The sequence below is a fragment of the Arachis ipaensis genome, chromosome B10, assembly GCF_000816755.2.
Source record: "Arachis ipaensis cultivar K30076 chromosome B10, Araip1.1, whole genome shotgun sequence".
Classification (NCBI taxonomy): Eukaryota; Viridiplantae; Streptophyta; class Magnoliopsida; order Fabales; family Fabaceae; genus Arachis; species Arachis ipaensis.
In genome coordinates this window covers 2,836,505-2,856,628 of record NC_029794.2, presented here as the reverse complement: position 1 = coordinate 2,856,628, position 20,124 = coordinate 2,836,505, and the positions used below count along the sequence as shown (strand labels likewise).

The following is a 20,124-nucleotide window of genomic DNA, read 5'->3' as shown; positions in this document are numbered from 1 at the left end:
AAATAATGCTACTTCCTATGAAAACATAATCGCATCCAAAGATGTTTCCAAATTTTAGAAAGTGATGTTATCGCCTTATTCTAAGCCTAGTAATAAAAAAAAATTCACCATTTTAAGAGTGAAAATATCTAATAACATAAAGTCATAAACCAAAAAAATAGTCAACTCAGAATCTAAAAGTGAAAAAAAAAATGCAAAGGGAAAGGATGGAAAAAAAAAACGCGTTTTCAGACAGTAGATGATTAACAGTCAAACTCAAACAGTTGCCTTTTAGAAGAAAGAACAACCTTCGAAGCTCACCAACAACAACTACAAGGTCCAACCTTCAAAGAAAAAAACAAAGCCATGTTGTTCTTCTTCTTCTTCTTGTGAGGACATAACATCAAATGCTGTTGTTATTGCTCATATTCTTCTACTACTTCATCATCATCACCGCTTCACCAATTCCAACACCTCCTTCTTGCTCTTCTTATGTTCTTTGACCATGATGATGGAACACCCATCGGTTTCAATGAGGAGCTCTGATTCACTAGCAGCCACACTTGCAAATTCAATCCAAGCTTTGGGTCGTGGCTTTGATGTAACATCTGATATTAGGCTTCTATACTGCAAAGGGGCACCAGGGTCGAGGCTTGTTCATCTTGATGAGGGGAATACAAGGGATCTTGCTGTTTCCCATGGTGTTCTTGTTCCCAATGTTTCTCTGGACATTGATTGCTCCTATGGGAATGGCAAGGGTGATATAAACAAGACCCCTGTGTGTAGCTTCCATGAGGTGAATTATTTTTATATGGTTTCTAGATTTTGATTTTGATTTGTTTTGCTTCTGGGGAATTTCTTCTTAGAAATGAAGAAAAAGGGCAACCTGGGCATATAAGAATTTCCCCTTTTTTGGCTCATTTTTTCCTGTTCTCTATTGTTACTGTTTTTTTGTTGGTTGGTGGGTTGGTCAATGTGTTGGACTGTGTTTTCTTGATTCGTTACCCAACTCAATCTAATATGGAGGCTTCTGTTCCTTGCTGCATTTGCTGGATATATCACTTGGAATAGGGTGGGGGTTATGACATATGAAGATGTGGTTTGTAGCAATTAAAGTGGCTCTATGTCATTGATTTCCTGAAATAAGAATCGGATAGTTAAATTGAAATCTTTATGTGGCCTCCCAAGTTGCATTTTTATTCTTGCCAAATGATGGACCTGAAGCAATACACTTATTTGAATTAGACCCTATCATCTTAAGTTGGTTGGCACTTGACAACTGTAAATTGTTTTTCTCAAGCTCTGACAAAACTTCATTTTGTCTTACAAGCATTGCAAATTTATAGCAAAATTTATACCAAATATGGTTCTGTTGTTTGTACTAATCTCGAACCAGTATATCGGCCTGAGAGGATGTAGAAATTTGTTTGGATATTATTCTGGGAGTAGAATGTTGAATTCTTTTAAGGATTGAAAAATTGGATTTATTTATAAGTATCCATGAATCTGGCAAATGGAGCAGCAAGTTCCCAAGTTCTTTAAAAGTATTGAAGTGTAGTAGTTCATAATATGTAACAGGCATTTGCAGGCCCTGGTAAGATGTGGAATCCAAGTGTAATGCCATGCCAAACAAAAAGGGGAAGAGGGACCTGAAAAAGACATGGCATGAGACTATGATACATTAATGTGCACGAGTGATGATAATAATGAGGAACTTTGTTTTGACAAGTGATGGTTGAGCCTGTTCTGTTACATTGTCCTGATAATATAATCTTTCCATATAAATAGAAAATAATTGAAAGGAAAAGAATGCCTAGTAATCGTAATGTATTATTTTTCTTATAACAATTGTTCTTGTTTTCTTAGAAATGAAAGATGCAGGCTTGTTGTATAACCAATTTAGAAGTTGTGGTGGCCTTATTTGATGACTGAATTTTTCAGATGGCGAAATATTTCAATGAGAAAGCAGGCGTTAAAGGACAAATTCCACTTGGAAGTTTTAATTCCATGTTCAATTTTACTGGCTCCTGGACGGTTGATGCTGCAGCCACCAAATCCCTTGCTATGATTGGATATTTCATTCCACTGGTTGAAGTTAAATTAACCAAACTAAGTTTGGATTTGAATGATCAAGTCAAACGCGCTGTTCCTTACTCTTGGGATCCAGCTTCCTTGGCAAGGTAAACCAAACTCTTATCTTTTCCTGTAGATAAAATCTAGTTACTTTTGCTCTAGGCAATGGTTTTGGCTTGTTAGGTCTGACAATGACAAAATGTTGCATGCCGCTGATGCCGTCCCATTATATTGTACAAAAGGCAGTGGAATTTTTCTTGGTTGCAGTATTATGACAGTAGATATTACAAGGCATTTTTGTCATGACTTAAATTTATTGTCCAAAATACTTGGTTCCTTTTCCCTCAAAAATCCAAAAAGGAAGAGTTATATATTCAAGTTCTAATCAGAAACCTCTGCCCTTTATTCTTCTCAGTTTTATTGAGAATTATGGTACCCACATTGTTACATCTGCAACAGTTGGCGGAAGAGACGTAGTGTATATCAGGCAGCACCATTCATCTAGTTTGTCTGCCTCAGACATTGAGAACTACTTAAATGACATTGGAAATGATAGGTTTCTTGATGTCAAAAACACATCTGGTTCTGGTCCTTTAAAGTACAAGGAGAAGGTTAGTTTTAAGAAATGCCATGTTCCCATTATTACTCACATCTTTCTTATGCAAATACATTCCTGCCTAGCTTTGTTGCACTAATTTTGTTATTTCTTCCTATTTCATTCTCCCTTTGAAAATCATTGAGTCACTGATGTAATGTAGAAAATATAGGAATCTGAGTGAAGTGATCTTTCATTTTGTTGCTACAGGATGTTACTGTGATTTTTAGGAGGAGAGGAGGTGATGATCTTGAGCAAAGTCACACTAAATGGGTGGAGACTGTTAAATTGGCACCCGATATCATTAACATGACATTTACTCCAATTGTTTCCCTTCTTGAAGGAGTGCCCGGTGTAAAGCATTTGAGCCGTGCTATTGATCTATATCTTGAGTGTAAGTCTTAATCAAATTTTTTGATACAATGATACTCTGTTGTTAAATGCATTGGTTATGGACAGTTTGCTGGACAAGTGTGATTAGCAGTACTTAGAAGTAGAACCATATGTTATTGTAATTCACCACTCTTCTATATCCACCAGACAAACCACCCATTGAAGATCTACAGTATTTCTTGGATTTCCAAATTACTCGCGCTTGGGCACCGGAACAGAACAATCTACAAAGAAAGGAGCCCGTCTGTCCGACCCTCCATTTCAGCTTGATGGGACCGAAGCTTTATGTCAGTCCAGATCAGGTATTGTTTACTAAATCCTACTTGATTGAACATCGCAATCAAATTATGACGAAAAGGATCATGCACATTTTAAGAACATAGGATAGGTGCTAAAACTATCATTTTATTCTGTATTGCTAACTACCTTATTCATGTTCTTTTGGATAGATGTATCAGCATTAATCTTTAATATGTTGCAACCAAGTTATAAAACTGTTGAACTAAGCTTATGATTCCACAATCACATGGTTGGTGGCATTGTAAATTATACATCACAAACCTTTGGTATATTTCTTCCTAGCCAATAACAAGATTTGATGTGCAGGTAACTGTTGGACGAAAACCTGTCACTGGGCTAAGACTTAGCTTAGAAGGCACCAAACTGAATCGTCTCGCGATTCATTTGCAGCATTTAGTCTCACTCCCGAAAAACCTTCAACCTCACTGGGACACACACATGGCCATAGGTGCTCCCAAGTGGCATGGTCCCGAGGAGCAGGACAGCCGGTGGTTTGAGCCAATTAAATGGAAGAACTTCTCCCACGTAAGCACCGCTCCAATCGAGTACACTGAGACTAGCATTGGCGACCTCTCTGGTGTCCACATTGTCACAGGAGCACAGCTTGGTGTTTGGGACTTTGGTGCCAAAAATGTTTTGCACCTCAAGCTCCTCTTCTCCAAGGTTCCAGGATGCACGATACGGCGATCTGTATGGGATCATAACCCCTCTACTCCTGCAGCACAAAGATCCGATGGCGCATCATCATCAGTAACAAAGAAAGCCTCTGAAGATAAGAAGGAAGATAGTTCAATTCACATTGGAAAATTAGCCAAAATTGTGGACATGACAGAAATGTCAAAAGGTCCCCAAGATATTCCTGGTCATTGGTTAGTTACTGGTGCTAAGCTTGGAGTTGACAAAGGAAAAATTGTACTGAGGATAAAGTACTCTTTGCTAAACTACTGATTCATATTCCCCACCCCCTCTTCTCCCCAAAAATGTGTTATTTTTTATTTTATTTTTTTCCCCTTCACACTAGAAACAATAGTCAAGGTCAAGCATTCTTTGCACAGGAAACCGGTTGAGATATTTTTTTGGTGTACTTTTGCCTTATTAGTTTAGATGATGATGGTCATGCAAATCATTGATTATGCTAATGATTTTGAATTCAATTTTGTTTACAGTGACATCATTACATAAAGACAATTACCATTTGTTTTATATTCAATATTTGCAGCTAAAGATAAACTCAAGATTATTTTAGTTAACTAACAGTGACAGGATTCAACAATCAAGCTATATTTACACACCAATATACTTATGTTGAGGAATTCGCATTTCACAATTCACATGGAACCATAAAAGGTGAAGGAGAGTAAATTGAATAAAAATGAACTCAACAACTCAACTCAGCCCCAACAAAAATGATTATACAGTTGTTACTTGAAATTTTCTATCAGATAATTTGATACATTTGCTGAGTCAAGTTGATGAGAGACAGAAGTAGAAGCAACCAGGAGGGCTCTGGTCCCCTACTCAAAACATATCAATAATACATCATATCATATCATATATAGTACAATTTTCTCCATCATCTTAACTTATATGTGTATATTATGGTGTGAACCGTTGACATAATTAATATAGAAAGGAAAACATAACAACAAAATGCTCTTTTCAGTGACATTTTTTTAGTACTTCATTGACTGTATTATTCAGTTTATTTAATTCTTACCACTAAAAGATATAATTTCTCAAGATTTCTAAAGAGATGCTTTGGATACATATTGCACCCATAGTGTGACAACAATAATAGCTAATCTTAAGCTAATTGATTATACTTCTCTTTTAACATTTTCGAACAAACACTGCGATAATTATTAATAAACCTCGTAAAATCAAACAATAAAAAACAAAAAGAACGTAACTTGGTATATCCCAAACAGGCTGGTTTTGTTGTTGTTACAATTCCACGAGAATTTTTCTAGAGAATAACTAAGCGAGATTGTGATCATATCTTAAATTAAAAATATATGAAAGAAGAGGAAACTAAACTAAGGATATTGTGACGGATGTAACCATGTAGAACCGCCACTAAATATATAGCTATTATATTGTAAAGTCGGCTTTTTCAATGTGATGCAATTTGCTACCAACCAAGAAGAGTGTATATTCTGACTAGGAAGAATCAGCTACAACCATGTCCATCTTTGTCGAGTGAGGCACTTGATGTGCTCGTTATTATTGTCTATTAAAGGGAATCATTATATTATCTTTATGATTAAGAAATATACTTTTTGATAAGCATTTTTCACATTATATAAGGAGAGGGAGTTGGTCTTGCTTGCTGCGTTTCTAAATTTGTATCTTCTGCACAAGTTCAGCATATTCATTATTTGTATTGGAAATGGTATCTTTTATATTGGCTAGAAAGAACTCATCAGTTAATAAGTTTTCTAGTTTTGACTTTCTTCTTGTTACTTGTTATATACACATTCATTCGTTACCATATATACATGCAGGAAACTTCTGAAGTGGTTGATGGGAATTCGAAGGTGGAGGCAGTGGAGCTGGAGCAGCTGATGGCGGTAGATGGAAAGGTTGATTGGAAAGGAAGAAGAGCTCTCAAAAATAAGCATGGTGGAATGATAGCTGCAATCCCCATGCTAGGTACATCCTAAGATTTTAGGGTTATCTGTATGTCATCTAATTATTGTAAGAGGAGTGTTAGGGCATTTCACCTACTATTATTGCTTAATAGTAAAATGAATTTGATATGGTTACGTGCGTTATGCATGGAATGGATGGATGCAGTGACGCTTGGTTTCGAGAACTTGGCGACATTCTCGCTGGCGGTGAACGGGGTGCCATACTTCAACGGAGAAATGCACTATGATCTGGCAGATGCGGCTAACATGCTCACCACCTATCTGGGTGTAAGCTACATCCTCGCCCTTTTGGTCGCCGTCGTTGCTGACACCTGGCTTGGCAGATACAAATCCGTTCTTATTTCTGGCTCCCTCGACTTTCTGGTACAGTGAGTTAAATTAGCACCTGTAGATTATGTTTATATACGTATTTATGTCTAAAAATACAGTAATGGAATAATAGTATGGGTGGCAATATGTACCCTACTCGCGGCTATCCAATCCGACCCCATCCAATTCGCAACGGATAGGATAAGGTACGGATAGGGTTTTCGTGCGGGTCGGATAGGGTGCGGATTGAGCCTCAACTCTACCCGACCAACTCGCACCCTATATATGTATATGTTATATATTCATATAAAAATATATTTTAAGTAGATGTTAAACTAAAGACTTCTCACTAAATACAAAAGATCCTTAGTCATTAAAAGAAGATCATTAATTGATAATTTAATAAATTTTTTTTACATAAAAGTCAATTCTATTTTAAATTATCATCAAGTTATATAATAACGTTGCATTTTTTTGTAACCCGTGGGTAGGGTCGGGTACCCGCAGATTAAGAACGGGTAGGTTAGGGTTGAGATATTCTCAACTCGCAGATAGGGTTAGGATTGACTCCAAACCTTACCCTACCCTACCCTACCCATTGCCACCCCTAAATAATAGTTTAAAAAGAATATTTCATTATTATGATATTTAAATTTAACCCTAAATACTAATAACTACACTNNNNAAACAATTAGGCATACATTTTCTAGTTTATGATAACATGTACCGTAGTAAGTAGTAACTATGACTATCAACTGCTTGTAATAATGTCTGAATGAAAATTTGAGGTGATATTGTGAAATGTGAACTATGTTATGCAGGGACTTGTATTGATCACGGCACAAGCGCACTATTCTAGCCTTAAGCCACCCCCTTGCAATATGTTTGATCCAAGATTTCACTGTGAGAAACTCAGAAGAGGCCAAGAAGCATTTCTCTACATTGGCTTGTACTTGTTGGCATTTGGAAGTGCAGGGGTCAAAGCTTCTTTGCCATCACATGGTGCTGACCAGTTTGATGAAACAGACCCAAAAGAATCAAGGCTGATGTCAACATTCTTCAACACACTCTTGCTTGCAGTGTGCCTTGGTGGTGCTGTCAGCTTAACCTTCATTGTGTGGATACAAATCCATAAAGGATGGGATTGGGGATTTGGGATTGGCACCATTGCTATGTTACTTGGCATCATTATCTTTGCTGCTGCATTGCCACTATACAGAATTCATCCTGCTAAAGGAACAAGTGCTTTACTTGAGATCGTGCAGGTATCTGTTGTATACATGCTTCAGTGGTGTTGGTTTTAACTTAATCAGCATTACTCTCGAATTTCGATAAGCTTAATACCCCAGACGATGATGTCTATAATGGTTGCAAACTCCTTATTGCACTTATTCATGTGTTTTAATTTCCAGGTCTATGTTGCTGCAATCCGGAATAGAAGACTTACCCTTCCTGAAGATCCTGCAGAACTATATGAGATTGAGTCTGACAAGGAAGCTGCTTTGGAAACAGAGTTTCTACCTCATAGAGATATTTACAGGTTCAATTTTCCTTCCTGTAACTGTTAAAGCACAGATATAGTTCTATTGCATCCTCTTTGCCATAATTAAGAAGTAAAATTAATACAAGGCTAAAGTAAAAGGTCTTATAATATCTATATTTTGTAAATTAATTAAAACATGTGGATTTGGGTAGTCTACACTTTGATGAACCCTAAAAGATCTTGGCTATGAAAAATGTGCCATAGTGGTCAAAGATCTCAGCATTTGCAATTAGTATATATCATTCCAATTCCAATGTCTTTGGTTTTGTAGTTCTGAACAGAAGCTTCTTTTTTCACAGGTTTTTGGACAAAGCAGCCATCCAAACAAAACCTAATGATCAATCTGAGAAACCAGAGGCTCAAAGCCCATGGAAGCTTTGCAGAGTTACACAAGTAGAAAATGCAAAAATCCTTCTTAGCATGGTCCCAATTTTCTGCTGCACAATCATAATGACCCTTTGCCTGGCTCAACTCCAAACATTTTCTATCCAACAAGGCTATACAATGGACACCAGATTCATCAATAATTTCCACATCCCACCAGCATCCCTCCCAATCATCCCAGTCACGTTCTTAATCATAATTGTTCCAATCTACGACCGCATCTTTGTGCCTCTTTTGCGCAGATTCACCGGTATTCCCACTGGAGTCACGCACTTGCAGCGCATAGGAGTAGGTCTAGTACTCTCTTGCATATCAATGGCAGCGGCTTCAATAATGGAAGTGAAGAGAAAACAAGTCGCAAGAGACCATAACATGCTTGATGCTATACCAGTACTTCAGCCATTGCCAATAAGCACATTCTGGCTTTCTTTTCAATACTTCATATTTGGCATAGCTGACATGTTTACCTATGTGGGGTTGCTTCAGTTTTTCTATTCAGAAGCACCAAAAGGGCTTAAATCTACATCAACATGCTTCCTTTGGACTTCAATGGCACTCGGGTATTTTCTAAGTACTATTATGGTGAAATGTGTGAATGGTGCAACCAAGCATCACACTAATAGTAGGGGATGGTTAGCAGGGAACAACATTAACAGAAACCATCTAAACCTTTTCTACTTGTTCCTATCTGTGGTGAGCTTCATCAACTTCATAATCTATTTGTTTGTTTCAAAGATGTATAAGTACCGGCCTCAACAACCTATAGTGCCAGATGACAATTCAAAATCAAAGGAATGATTATTGTTTACAAGGAAGAAGAAAAAAAATAAGTAATAAAGATGGGTTATCATAAGGAGTAAATAATTGTTGGTTGTTTTGTGAGCCTCTTTTTCTATTCCTCACAATTTGGAGGCTTTTTTGTCTCAAGATTTTCACAATCCACATATAGATCTTACTATCCACTCCATACCTTTTGAGAGGAATTAATCTCCATTTTAATCTTTTTTCTATATTCAGTGTTTTTTTTATTATGATTTTGTCTTCATATTATGTATATATTATTCATTTTAAGATTTGTGAAAGTTAATTTTTTTTATAAATCACATACTACTTAAACCTGCTGGTAAGAAAAAAAAGAAAAACTCTTGATATGGTTATTCAAGACTCATTATTACGTCACTACTAGTTGAAGTTGATAAAGTTGTTTGTAGTTATGTAAAGGTCCCCACTCCAAGTTCCCAAAGCTTCACAAATGGCAACATAACCTGACAAGTAATTAACAAGTCTAAGCCACGTAATGCACCTTGCATGCCTACCACGTCCCCTTTTCCTTCCTCTATATCACTTCCAATACACTCTCATCTCTTCCAACACAACAATAATGGCTTCGGCGGACAAGTCAGCGGGCCCCACACCACCGGGGCAATCCATGAGCGTGGGGCAGCACATGCTAGACAAGGGCGCCATGATGCTTCAGTCCCTCAAACCCGTGAAACAGTTCAGCCAGCATGTCTGCTCCTTCGCCATCTACAGCCACGACATGTCTCGCCAGATCGAGACTCACCACTACTGCTCCCGCCTCAACCAGGACTTCCTCCAGTGCGCCGTCTACGACTCGGACGACGCCAACGCCCGCCTCCTTGGTCTAATTACTCCCTCACTTTCCATGCATCATGCAAGCATGTTTCTTCTTGTTATTTAAACTGACTCGCTCACTCCATATGAATGTGTGCCAGGTGTGGAGTATATTATTTCTGATAGAATCTTTGAAGATCTGCCTAACGAGGAGAAGAAGCTTTGGCACTCTCATGCTTACGAGGTTTTTCACTTTTATTCTCTTTTTTGTTTTTTTGCTGTGTCATAGAGGCTGATTTGATTGGATGGTGCAGGTCAAGTTGGGTCTATTGATAAGCCCAAGAGTTCCAGAAACGATTGCCATGCCTGAGCTTGAGAACCTTGCTAAATCCTATGGAAAATTCTGGTGTACTTGGCAGGCCGACAGAGGTGTATATGCATAATGGATAATAAAATTAACAATCTTTGTCTTATTATATTTTTGGAGTTTAATCAAGCTATTATTGGTGCAGGAGATAAGCTTCCAATGGGTGCACCAGCACTAATGATGTCACCACAAGGGGTGAAGCCTGGGCTGGTGAGGCCGGATCTGGTGCATCAGAGGGATGCAAAGTATCATGTTTCCTCAGACAGCTATAAGACCTCAAGGCTTGAGATTCCTGAGCCTGAGATGATTAGCCCTTTCGCTGATTATTGGAAGCAGCATGGTAAAGGGTTTGCCATTGACATTGTGGATAGTGAGATGATACTCAGGGCACCTTTTCCTTGAACAATGTTTCTATATATGTATGAGATCTTGATGAGGGAACAAATCTAAAGTGATGAAATGTAATAGTGGATTGTCTCAAGTGTTTAGCTATTATCTAAGTGCTTGTCATAATAATTACGTGAGTGAGTGAGTTGGGTTCTGTTCACGTAAAATGAATTTGTTGTATTGATTCCTCATGACAACTGAATCCTCATAGTAAATAAAGTCGTTAATTTAATCTATCCGTCAATCAACATTATATACAAAATATATATATGAATGATTTTAATTCTAGTATAATTTGTGGACTATTTAATATGAGCAACTCAGAGAAGTTAGGAAGTGGTTAGAGTGAAGAGAGAAATGATCCAAACAGAGAACTTGCTATTGCTTATTCAGTATAACGAGAAAATACTCAATTTGGTCCTTAAAATTATACTCGAATTTTAATTTAGTCCTTGAAGTTGTCTCAATTTAGTTTCTAAACTTTTCAATCGACTTTGTGACGGAAATCACCGGACTAACATGATTAAAATTTGAAAAATTTAGGGACTAAATTGAGACAATTGAAACTCAAAAGACTAAATTGAGGTTGGAGTGTAATTTTAAGGACCAAATTGAGTATTTTTTCCTTATATAACACAAGGATAATTTCTTGGCAATGAGTTATAGCTTAAATGGTATTATAATTTATTTTTTATATATTATTTAATTATTAAATTTATTTTTATTTTATAAATTATTATTTTATTATTCATCTATCATCTTTATTAACCATTAAAAACAAAAACAACAATGAAATAAAGCTTTTATTAAATGATTTTCATAAATATTTTGACAATCTGAAAACGCTAATAAAATAATGTTTCTTGATAATTCAATCAATTGCACGTACAAAACAATATTGAATATGGCACGGCAACATGAGTTTTCTCAAAATTCAATTTATTGTAACTGTTATACAATCGATTGAATTTCGCAAAATTACAAGGGTATTTTCTTACTAATGAGTTATAGCTCAAATGGCATAGTTTCTCCATACTCACTTAAGAGGTTAACAAGGGTATTTTCTTATTCAATCGATTGAATTTTGTAAGTGATTAAGGGTATTTTCGTATACAATTAATTGGTATGATACCATATATATATATTAGGTTTAAAAAAATCATATTTTTACGATGAAGTAATGTCATTTTTATTTATTATTTCAACAACCATGTCATACAAATACTATGTCTTATCATCAATTATATTTTATTTTATATAATCAATTTGTTTATAAAAAAATATTTTTTTATTTGTTTGCATTCTATTTATATGTTTGCATATATTAATGTTATTTTCATTCTTTAGATGTTTGGGACATAAATTGATATTTTTTAATCTTTACTTAAAATATTTTTTTAATTTTCTACCATTCTTTACGCAATGTGTTTTGTATTCATTAACCCTTGGAATTCTAATTTTCCACCTCTTGCATTTTTTTTGGTAAATAATTAAAAAAAATGAATGAATGAGAATGAAAAATATATAAAAATGTTATATTAAATTTAAGAAATTTTTGATAATTAATATAAGAAATTAAGAAATAAAGAGCAGGAAGAATCTTAATATGTATAAGTTGTAGAATTTGAATATTTGTAACTGAAATTTTTTATAATTATCATTATTATGACACTTTTAATGTATATTTATTGCATTTAATTAGTACTTGATTTTTAATTGAATAATAATAGATAAAAATTTTTTGTTTTAATTTTTTAAAAATATTTTACTAAATAGTGATTAGTTGATTTCAATCTTTTGCCAAATCATTAGAATTGCTGATGTGGCATCGTTAACAAAGAAAAGATAGCTTAAATTTATTATAAAAAAAAGTTGGTATCAGCTTTTATATATTATAAATAGATAGATAGAATGAGAGATCACATATTGCTTTAGTTACAATTAATAGTATAAATAGCTAGCTTCAACTAAGAATGCCAACTTGCTATAAACATCTAGTAGCCACCAACTATCACTAACTGCTATAACTGAATCCGATTTATTACAATAATACCCTCCAATAGTCATTGTTGAGCTTATTGTATATTTTTACACACAATATTCAAAAATGTTTGGGAGTCAAAGATAGTCATAATTTATCTTTTTTGGCTTTTGTTTGTATTTATTAATTATTGCTAGAATAAATACATAGGATTAGATGTAATAAGATTTTAATTATAGATGTTAGTAATTTTGAATTAGGAAATTGTGCTTTATAATTTACAAGTAAGTCTTTGGTTCTTTCCCTGTATTTACACTTCAAGTCGGACACAATTTATTTGAAGCTGCTGCTTTAATTAATTGCAGAGAAGGAACCATGAAGATGAGCTTGAAAGAGACGCGAAGGAAGGTAATGGATAATTTTGTGACAATATGATTATGATCAATTTTATACTAATATGTCATATTCAGAGATCAATTTATAATGGATTCACTGCATTACCGTGAAGGCCACCCTCAAATTCTTGCTCCTAGAATCCAAATTCAACAAGCTTACTCAGTCAAGGACTCGCATTGTCAATAACAGGTATGCACCATTGTCACACTCACATTACTAATCAAGTGCTTATAATATATTTGTTTACAAATTAATTAGGACATAAATATTTTAAAAAGAGCAAGTAGTCCAACGCAAATCCATGCAGTGTAGCTTTTAGAAAATTGCATGGACATAGACTTTTAGCAATAGCAGCTGACATCTTCAAACTTGTTAATACCTTATATAATAATTGTTTCTATTTCAATTTTCAAGTGTTATCATAAGCATTATCCAGATTTTGACTTGGTGAACTTCCCAGAAGATGGTGCATATCAATTTTTAAAATATATTTAATCTGACTATGTTATCAAGGTACATATTCTGTTCTATATAGCTCTAGTTCATCAAACGGAGCTCACAGCCTCACACAGTTTAATTTGGAAACGTATGATGTCCGGTTTTTGGAGGATGGCAAGCACAAAAATCATCTTTGAATATGCTACCTTTTCTATTCTCCTGCTTATATCATTATCCTATGTAGCTACAAGCCTTAATGTTAGCACTCTTTGCATCAAGGAAGAGAGAATTGCCCTCCTCAAAATCAGGAAAGATCTTAAAGATCCTGGCAATTGCCTTTCTTCATGGATTGGGAAAGACTGTTGTAATTGGATGGGTATAGAATGTGACAATCAAACTGGTCACATCCTAAAGCTTAACCTTCAGAACTCACGTATCTGCACCTTCACCAGTATAATGGAAGGGTCTTCCTTAAGTGGTCAGTTAAATCCTTCATTGACATACTTAAAATATCTGACTTACTTGGACCTTAGTTATAATGATTTCCAAGGAATCCCTATTCCAAAATTTATAGGATCTCTTGGTATGTTGAGTTACCTTGACCTATCTCAGGCAAATTTTTCTGGAATGGTCCCTTCTCATGTTGGAAATTTGTCAAATTTGCATTATTTAGATATCTCAAGTCTATTTCCATCATCACTATGGGTTAGAGATATAAGCTGGCTCTCTCTTTTGTCTAACCTTCAATATCTCAACATGAATTCTGTTAATATTCGCTGCTCATCAACTGAGTTGTTTCAAGCTATAAATATGATTCCTTCTCTGCTGGAATTACATTTGTCCTTTTGCAATCTTCATACTCTCCCTCCATCACTTCCATTTCAAAACCTTACATTACTTTCCATTCTTGATCTCTCTTTCAATGATCTCAATTCCACAGTAATACCTTCTTGGCCTTTTAATATTAGCACACTCACAGAAATAGATCTTTCTTCCTTATCTCTCAGTGGCCCCCTTAGCAGTAAGTTTGGGAGAGGGAATCTCTGCAAACTTCAGACGCTAGACCTATCAGAGAATTACCAGCTTACTGGGGATATATCTGAATTGTTGGAGGCCTTGTCTTGTAGCAACCAAACTCTAGAGTGGCTCTTACTGAGTTCAAATCAACTAACTGGAAAATTGCCTAATTCTTTATGGCAGTTTAACTCTCTGTTGGAACTTGATCTGTCAAACAACTCACTCTCAGGTCCAATACCAGCATCTGTAGGCAATTTATCCAGTCTAGGTTCACTGAACCTGCAAGGCAACATGATGAATGGTGAAATTCCAGAAAGTATTGGTCAACTAACCAAGTTGTCAACTCTAAATCTGCTCCAAAACTTTTGGGAAGGTACAATGACCAATATTCATTTCCATAATCTGACAAATCTCATGTCGTTCTCTGTATCATCCAAAAATAAGTCACTGGCTTTGAAAGTGACACATGACTGGGTTCCCCGTTTTCACTACTTATATAATGTGGAAATTCGTGACTGTCAAGTTGGCCCAGCATTTCCTAACTGGCTCAGAAACCTGAAGTCCCTGCTTAATGATATAGTTTTAGTCCTAGAAAATGTTGGAATATCGGAGGAGATACCCCTTTGGCTTTTCAACATATCCTCCCAAATCTGGCAGCTTGATCTTTCTCACAATGAAATATTTGGTTACCTTCCCAAAGCATTGAACTTTTCTTCCTCATATTCGCCCACTGTTAACTTAGCTTTCAACCAGTTGAAGGGTTCTATCCCACTTTGGTCTGGTGTGTCTGCACTCTACCTAAGGAACAATTTGCTTTCCGGAGAAATACCAGTTGATATTGGCAAAGAGATGTCACAATTGACAGAGTTGGACCTCTCAAATAACTACTTGAGTGGGAGCATTCCTCTATCTATTAATAAGATGCAAAGTCTTAGTTATCTTGATCTGTCCAACAACCATTTGGTGGGAGAAATACCCATATTTTGGATGGGTTTGCAGAGGCTGGGAATTATTGATCTATCCAATAACAGTTTCTCAGGTGGAATTCCAACCTCAATATGCTCACTGCCTTCACTTTTTATCTTAGACTTGAGCAACAATAACCTCTCCGCAGATTTGTCTTCAGCTTTTCAAAATTGTAGTAACCTGAAAACTCTTGTGCTAAAATACAATAGGTTTTTTGGGTCCATCCCGAAAGATGTCACCAAAAATCTTCCTTTACTTGCGGAGTTACTATTACGAGGTAACACACTAACTGGAAGCATCCCTGAAGACCTATGTCATCTACCTTTTCTTCATTTGTTAGATCTTTCAGAAAACAGAATATCAGGTTCTATTCCTGCATGTTTAGGAGATGTGCACGGTTACAAACTGCCTCAAACATATTTTATATATCTGATGTATTCATTTGTTTCTGAAGACCATGTACCATACACGAGGCATATAGAATTGGTCTTCGGTGGCAGAATAATGGACTATATCAACCAGATGGCAGTGCATTCGACCATTGATCTTTCTAAAAATGATCTTACTGGAGAGATACCAGAAAAGTTGAGTGAGCTAGTTCACTTGGGTGCCTTGAATTTGTCATGGAATCATCTCACTGGTAACATACCAAGCAACATTGGATCATTGACTGACTTGGAAAGCCTTGATCTTTCCCACAACCATCTTTCGGGTTCAATCCCACCAAGCATGACTTCAATGACTTTCTTGAGTAATTTGAGCTTGTCATACAACAACTTCTCAGGACAGATTCCAGTAGCTAATCAATTTGGGACATTCAGCGATCCATCGATTTATGCGGGCAACCCACATCTTTGTGGAACACCACTGCCAACTCACTGCTCCTCATTAATGTTGCCACCAAGAGATGAAGAAGAAGATGCAAATGAAGATGACGACAAGAGTGAAAGGTTCTGGTTATATGGAAGCATTGCTTTTGGGTACATCACGGGCTTCTGGGTGGTATGTGGCAGTTTGGTATTGAAGAGGTCTTGGAGACACGCCTATTTTAATTTTGTCTATGACATGAGAGATAAGTTACTGGTCTTTATTGCTGTTAATATGGTTCGTGCGAAACGCAGGTTTGGATTGGAAACAAACTGAGACGACACCCATAAAGTGTGTACCATAGTAATTAGTTTTCCCTTTTTTTTCTTCTTCTTGTGGATGTTGTTTTAAGTTGTGTGTTTGTATGCGTTGTTCACGATGGCAACACTACCCAAATCTGCGGGTACTCATCCCATCCCTATCTATTCAGGCGTTCCGCACGTGACGAATTTTTAGCGGGGCGGGGTGAGGTCGGGTTTTGGTACTATCCGCTCCGATATATATATAATATATCATTCTAATATATAATATGTGTAATATATGTAAAATAATTGATAATATTGTATTATATTTAAAATTTTACTTTAATTTATATTATGTATATGATGATGGTAAGAAAAGATGGATACCTGCGAGGACGGGTTATGATTTAACTTTTTACAGTGGCGAATTTTATGCAGATTATTGTAGAGTGAGACGAGTCGGATATAGCAAAAAATCCGTCTCTACCCGTCCCGTTACCACCCTTAGCGTTGTTGAAACAGCAATACGCTTAAAATATGTAATGTTATCTAGTGTTCATAACGGAGAAATGGTGATTAGGTGTGTTTGCATCTCTAGAATAAAATGATAAAGAGCCATAGATAACTAGATATAGTCATTATTATTATTATTATTATTATTATTATTATTACAAAGTACTGGAGCTGTATTAATTAACGATGAGAGCCGGGAGGGATGCGGCGCGGTGGAGGAGGAGAATGCAAATAAAGAGGAGGACCACGATAGGGTCCTGACCGGAATGTCCTAAAATGTGAAGATGGTGGGTGTGGCTGTGAAGGGTCATCATGAAAAGGATAACGAATAGAGAGAGAAGGAGGGAGTGAGCTTAAGACAAGAAGAACGCATAAGAGTAGTAGTGTTGTCACTTTCGACCTTGTTTCACACATTTTTGCCATCTCTCTACTCTCTTCTCTCATTCTGCCTCTTCCCAAGCTCTGCCCTTTATAATTGAGTCCTCAATACTCAATAGCCAATACCAATTATATTAAAATTATTTATTAAATTTAATAATTAATGTATAATATATATTAAAATTAATCATATTAAATATAAAATATATATATTAAAATATAAAACATACATTAAAAATAAATTAAATAACACATATTTATACATAAATATATAATAATTAATTTTAATATATAAATAATAATTTTGTATTAAAATATAAAATACATAACTATAAATATATTTATACAAATATATAGTGATTGACATTAATATTTTTATTTAAAAAATACATTAAATGTAAAATTAACACTAATTATTAATGCCTTGTTTTTGGGAAATTTAACACAAAAGAATTTATTAAGGAGAGAGATTAAATAAAAGTATTTGAGAGATAAAAATTAATTTGAAAAAGGGATAAGTATGGTTTTGGTCCCAAAGATTTTTAGAATCGAAATCGTCCATCGTCTAATTTTCGATTTAGAATCATCCTTAACGTTTTTTTTCGTATTAAAATCGTCCTTTTAAATAAAATTTTTAATTTAATTCCTAAACTACCCCTATTTTAATAAAAAAATAAAATTTTAAAATAAAATAAATATAAAATAAAAAAAAGAAAGAAAGGGATCAGAGNACATTAATTCATACAAAATGTTTAATTTTAATATTATATGTCCTATTTAATGAATAAATTTTACTTTATGAAAATATAAAAATTACATAAAAAAAAAGACAAAAAAGTAATGGCACTTAAATTCTTAAAATTTTGAGTCATTGATCCCGAAGATTTTTGGACATGTAGAAACAATGTTCACACGGTGACATGGACACGGTACGATGTCGGCGCGGCAAGCAATATCCATTTGTATAGTAAGAAATTTAGATGCAGTTGATTTCGCATGAAATTGATAATTAAGAGTATATGAAATTGATAATTGAGAGTCGCCATATGATTTGATTAATTTAACTAATTTTTTATTTAACGGCTTTCAACTATCAACTTCACGGAAAATCGACTGTACCTGAATTCTCACCATTTGCATTTGGCATCCACTAGGGCGCACGCTAGTGAACTGTATGTTATCGTGCGCCACCTTCATTCCACTGGCTCAAGTTGCGCTGGCGTCTCAGGAGACGCGTCACGCGCTTAGCTCAACGCGTAGATCCACCCTCTTCTTCCTCCTTCTCCGAACATCATAGACATGTCAACGGTGGACTCCGCTTAAACTTCAACCACCTCATCACAAACTCCCAACAAAAAAAAAAAATTGCCAAACTTTAGTCCTCCAGGGTTCTCAATTCTCCACTACCCATTAAACAAACTCGCATCTTTTTCAGCTCATTGATCTTCACTTTCAGCATTTCAAGCTTGGGCCTTTCTCTTCTTTTTGACTATGGAGACGAAAAACACTTCGAGGTTTACGCTGATAAAGCAGTCATCAATGGCACCAGAACACCGCAGAGAAGAAGGATCAGAGCTCCACAACGATGGTAGTGGCGAGGAAGGTATCCATCCGGGTGTGAGGTTGATGTATTCGGCGAACGAGAACGATCTTGAGGGTATTCGTGAAGTTTTGGATTCAGGTGTGAGCGTCAATTTCAGAGACATTGATGACCGCACTGCACTTCACGTTGCTGCGTGTCAGGGATTAACCGATGTGGTTTCTTTGTTGCTCGAGAAAGGAGCTGAAGTCGACGCCAAAGATCGCTGGGGGAGCACGGTAACTAACTATAACTAACTAACTAACTAACTAACTAACTAAAATGACTCTGGTTTCCATCATTGATCTGGGTGTTTATGCATGATGCAACTTAGTTTTGTAGTTGTTAAGTGTGAACTATCTTTTGGCCTGAAACTGAATATAGCATCAACTGAAGCTGCGCATTTTCATAACGAAATTATTGTGTATTAGAAAATGGCAATGACAATAGTATTATAAGTTTTAGTTAGCTTCAAAAGACCAAAATTCAGATTTAGGGTATTTTTTAGCTAGACTGGTTTTGGATTGCTTGACTAATCAAATAAAAAATGCTTTACTTTGTAGCATATATCCATTCTGTTTGGCACTCATGCTGGAAGCCCGGATACATGATTGATATGTAGTGTCATTCAAGGCCTGAGTTTGTTGGATCAAGTTCTTGTTAAGATTCTTTGCTTTTTTCCACTGCTTTTGTTAGGCATTAGCTAAGTATTGGCCTGCTTTTACAATGGGAGGAAACATAAGAGGGTATAAGTAATGTGAAACAGTGGAAATATAATTAGATCTCTGGGTCTTCTATATGGATTGCATCTTAGAATTAAGTTTCTCGTCTTAGTATAATTGCTGGACTAATTAACCTCATATCTTCCAAACAGCCACTTGCAGATGCTATATTTTATAAAAACAATGATGTGATCAAACTATTGGAGCAGAATGGAGCAAAGCCTTTGGTATGTGTTAATTGAGGATTGTATTTGTCCTGGTCTTTAATGTATATTTGGTATTCCTACTCACCGTTGCTTATACATATAATTATACTGTCTCAGATGGCCCCTATGCATGTTCATCATGCACGTGAAGTACCAGAATATGAAATCAATCCTAAAGAACTTGATTTTACCAATAGTGTGGAGATAACAAAGGTAAAGTCATTATGATTTACTTCTTTCTGATCAACAGTCAATTTGTTTCA

General features: G+C 35.6%; 4 protein-coding genes across 7 annotated transcripts in view; all 4 read left to right on the top strand.

The window, feature by feature from the left end:
* Positions 258-4,543, top strand: LOC107623451 (MACPF domain-containing protein CAD1). Its single transcript, XM_016325713.2, has 6 exons — positions 258-775; positions 1,921-2,159; positions 2,468-2,663; positions 2,858-3,041; positions 3,188-3,342; positions 3,647-4,543. The coding sequence occupies exons 1-6, from the start codon at positions 485-487 to the stop codon at positions 4,286-4,288; spliced, it is 1,707 nt and encodes a 568-aa protein (XP_016181199.1). The 5' UTR covers positions 258-484; the 3' UTR covers positions 4,289-4,543.
* On the top strand, positions 5,390-10,792 carry LOC107624500 (oil body-associated protein 2A). 4 transcript variants are annotated; one of them, XM_021113315.1, is made up of 7 exons: positions 5,390-5,539; positions 5,845-5,992; positions 6,137-6,354; positions 7,122-7,565; positions 7,713-7,840; positions 8,143-9,870; positions 9,964-10,015. In XM_021113315.1, the coding sequence occupies exons 2-6, from the start codon at positions 5,905-5,907 to the stop codon at positions 9,023-9,025; spliced, it is 1,761 nt and encodes a 586-aa protein (XP_020968974.1). In that variant the 5' UTR covers positions 5,390-5,539; positions 5,845-5,904; the 3' UTR covers positions 9,026-9,870; positions 9,964-10,015. The 4 variants fall into 4 exon arrangements, with proteins under 4 accessions (XP_020968974.1, XP_016182479.1, XP_020968973.1 ...); XM_016326993.2 differs by lacking the exon at positions 5,390-5,539 and adding an exon at positions 5,583-5,732; XM_021113314.1 differs by lacking the exon at positions 5,390-5,539 and adding an exon at positions 5,625-5,765.
* On the top strand, positions 13,095-16,621 carry LOC107624555 (probable inactive leucine-rich repeat receptor kinase XIAO). The gene has a single exon (XM_016327055.2). The coding sequence runs from the start codon at positions 13,522-13,524 to the stop codon at positions 16,495-16,497; it is 2,976 nt and encodes a 991-aa protein (XP_016182541.1). The 5' UTR covers positions 13,095-13,521; the 3' UTR covers positions 16,498-16,621.
* LOC107623365 (serine/threonine-protein kinase STY8) overlaps positions 18,548-20,124 on the top strand; it is a 4,815-nt gene continuing 3,238 nt past the window's right edge. The window contains exons 1-3 of the mRNA XM_016325592.2: positions 18,548-19,172; positions 19,808-19,882; positions 19,979-20,074. Coding sequence (XP_016181078.1) covers positions 18,846-19,172; positions 19,808-19,882; positions 19,979-20,074 — 498 coding nt within the window. The 5' untranslated portion in view covers positions 18,548-18,845. The remainder of the gene's footprint in view (positions 19,173-19,807; positions 19,883-19,978; positions 20,075-20,124) is intronic.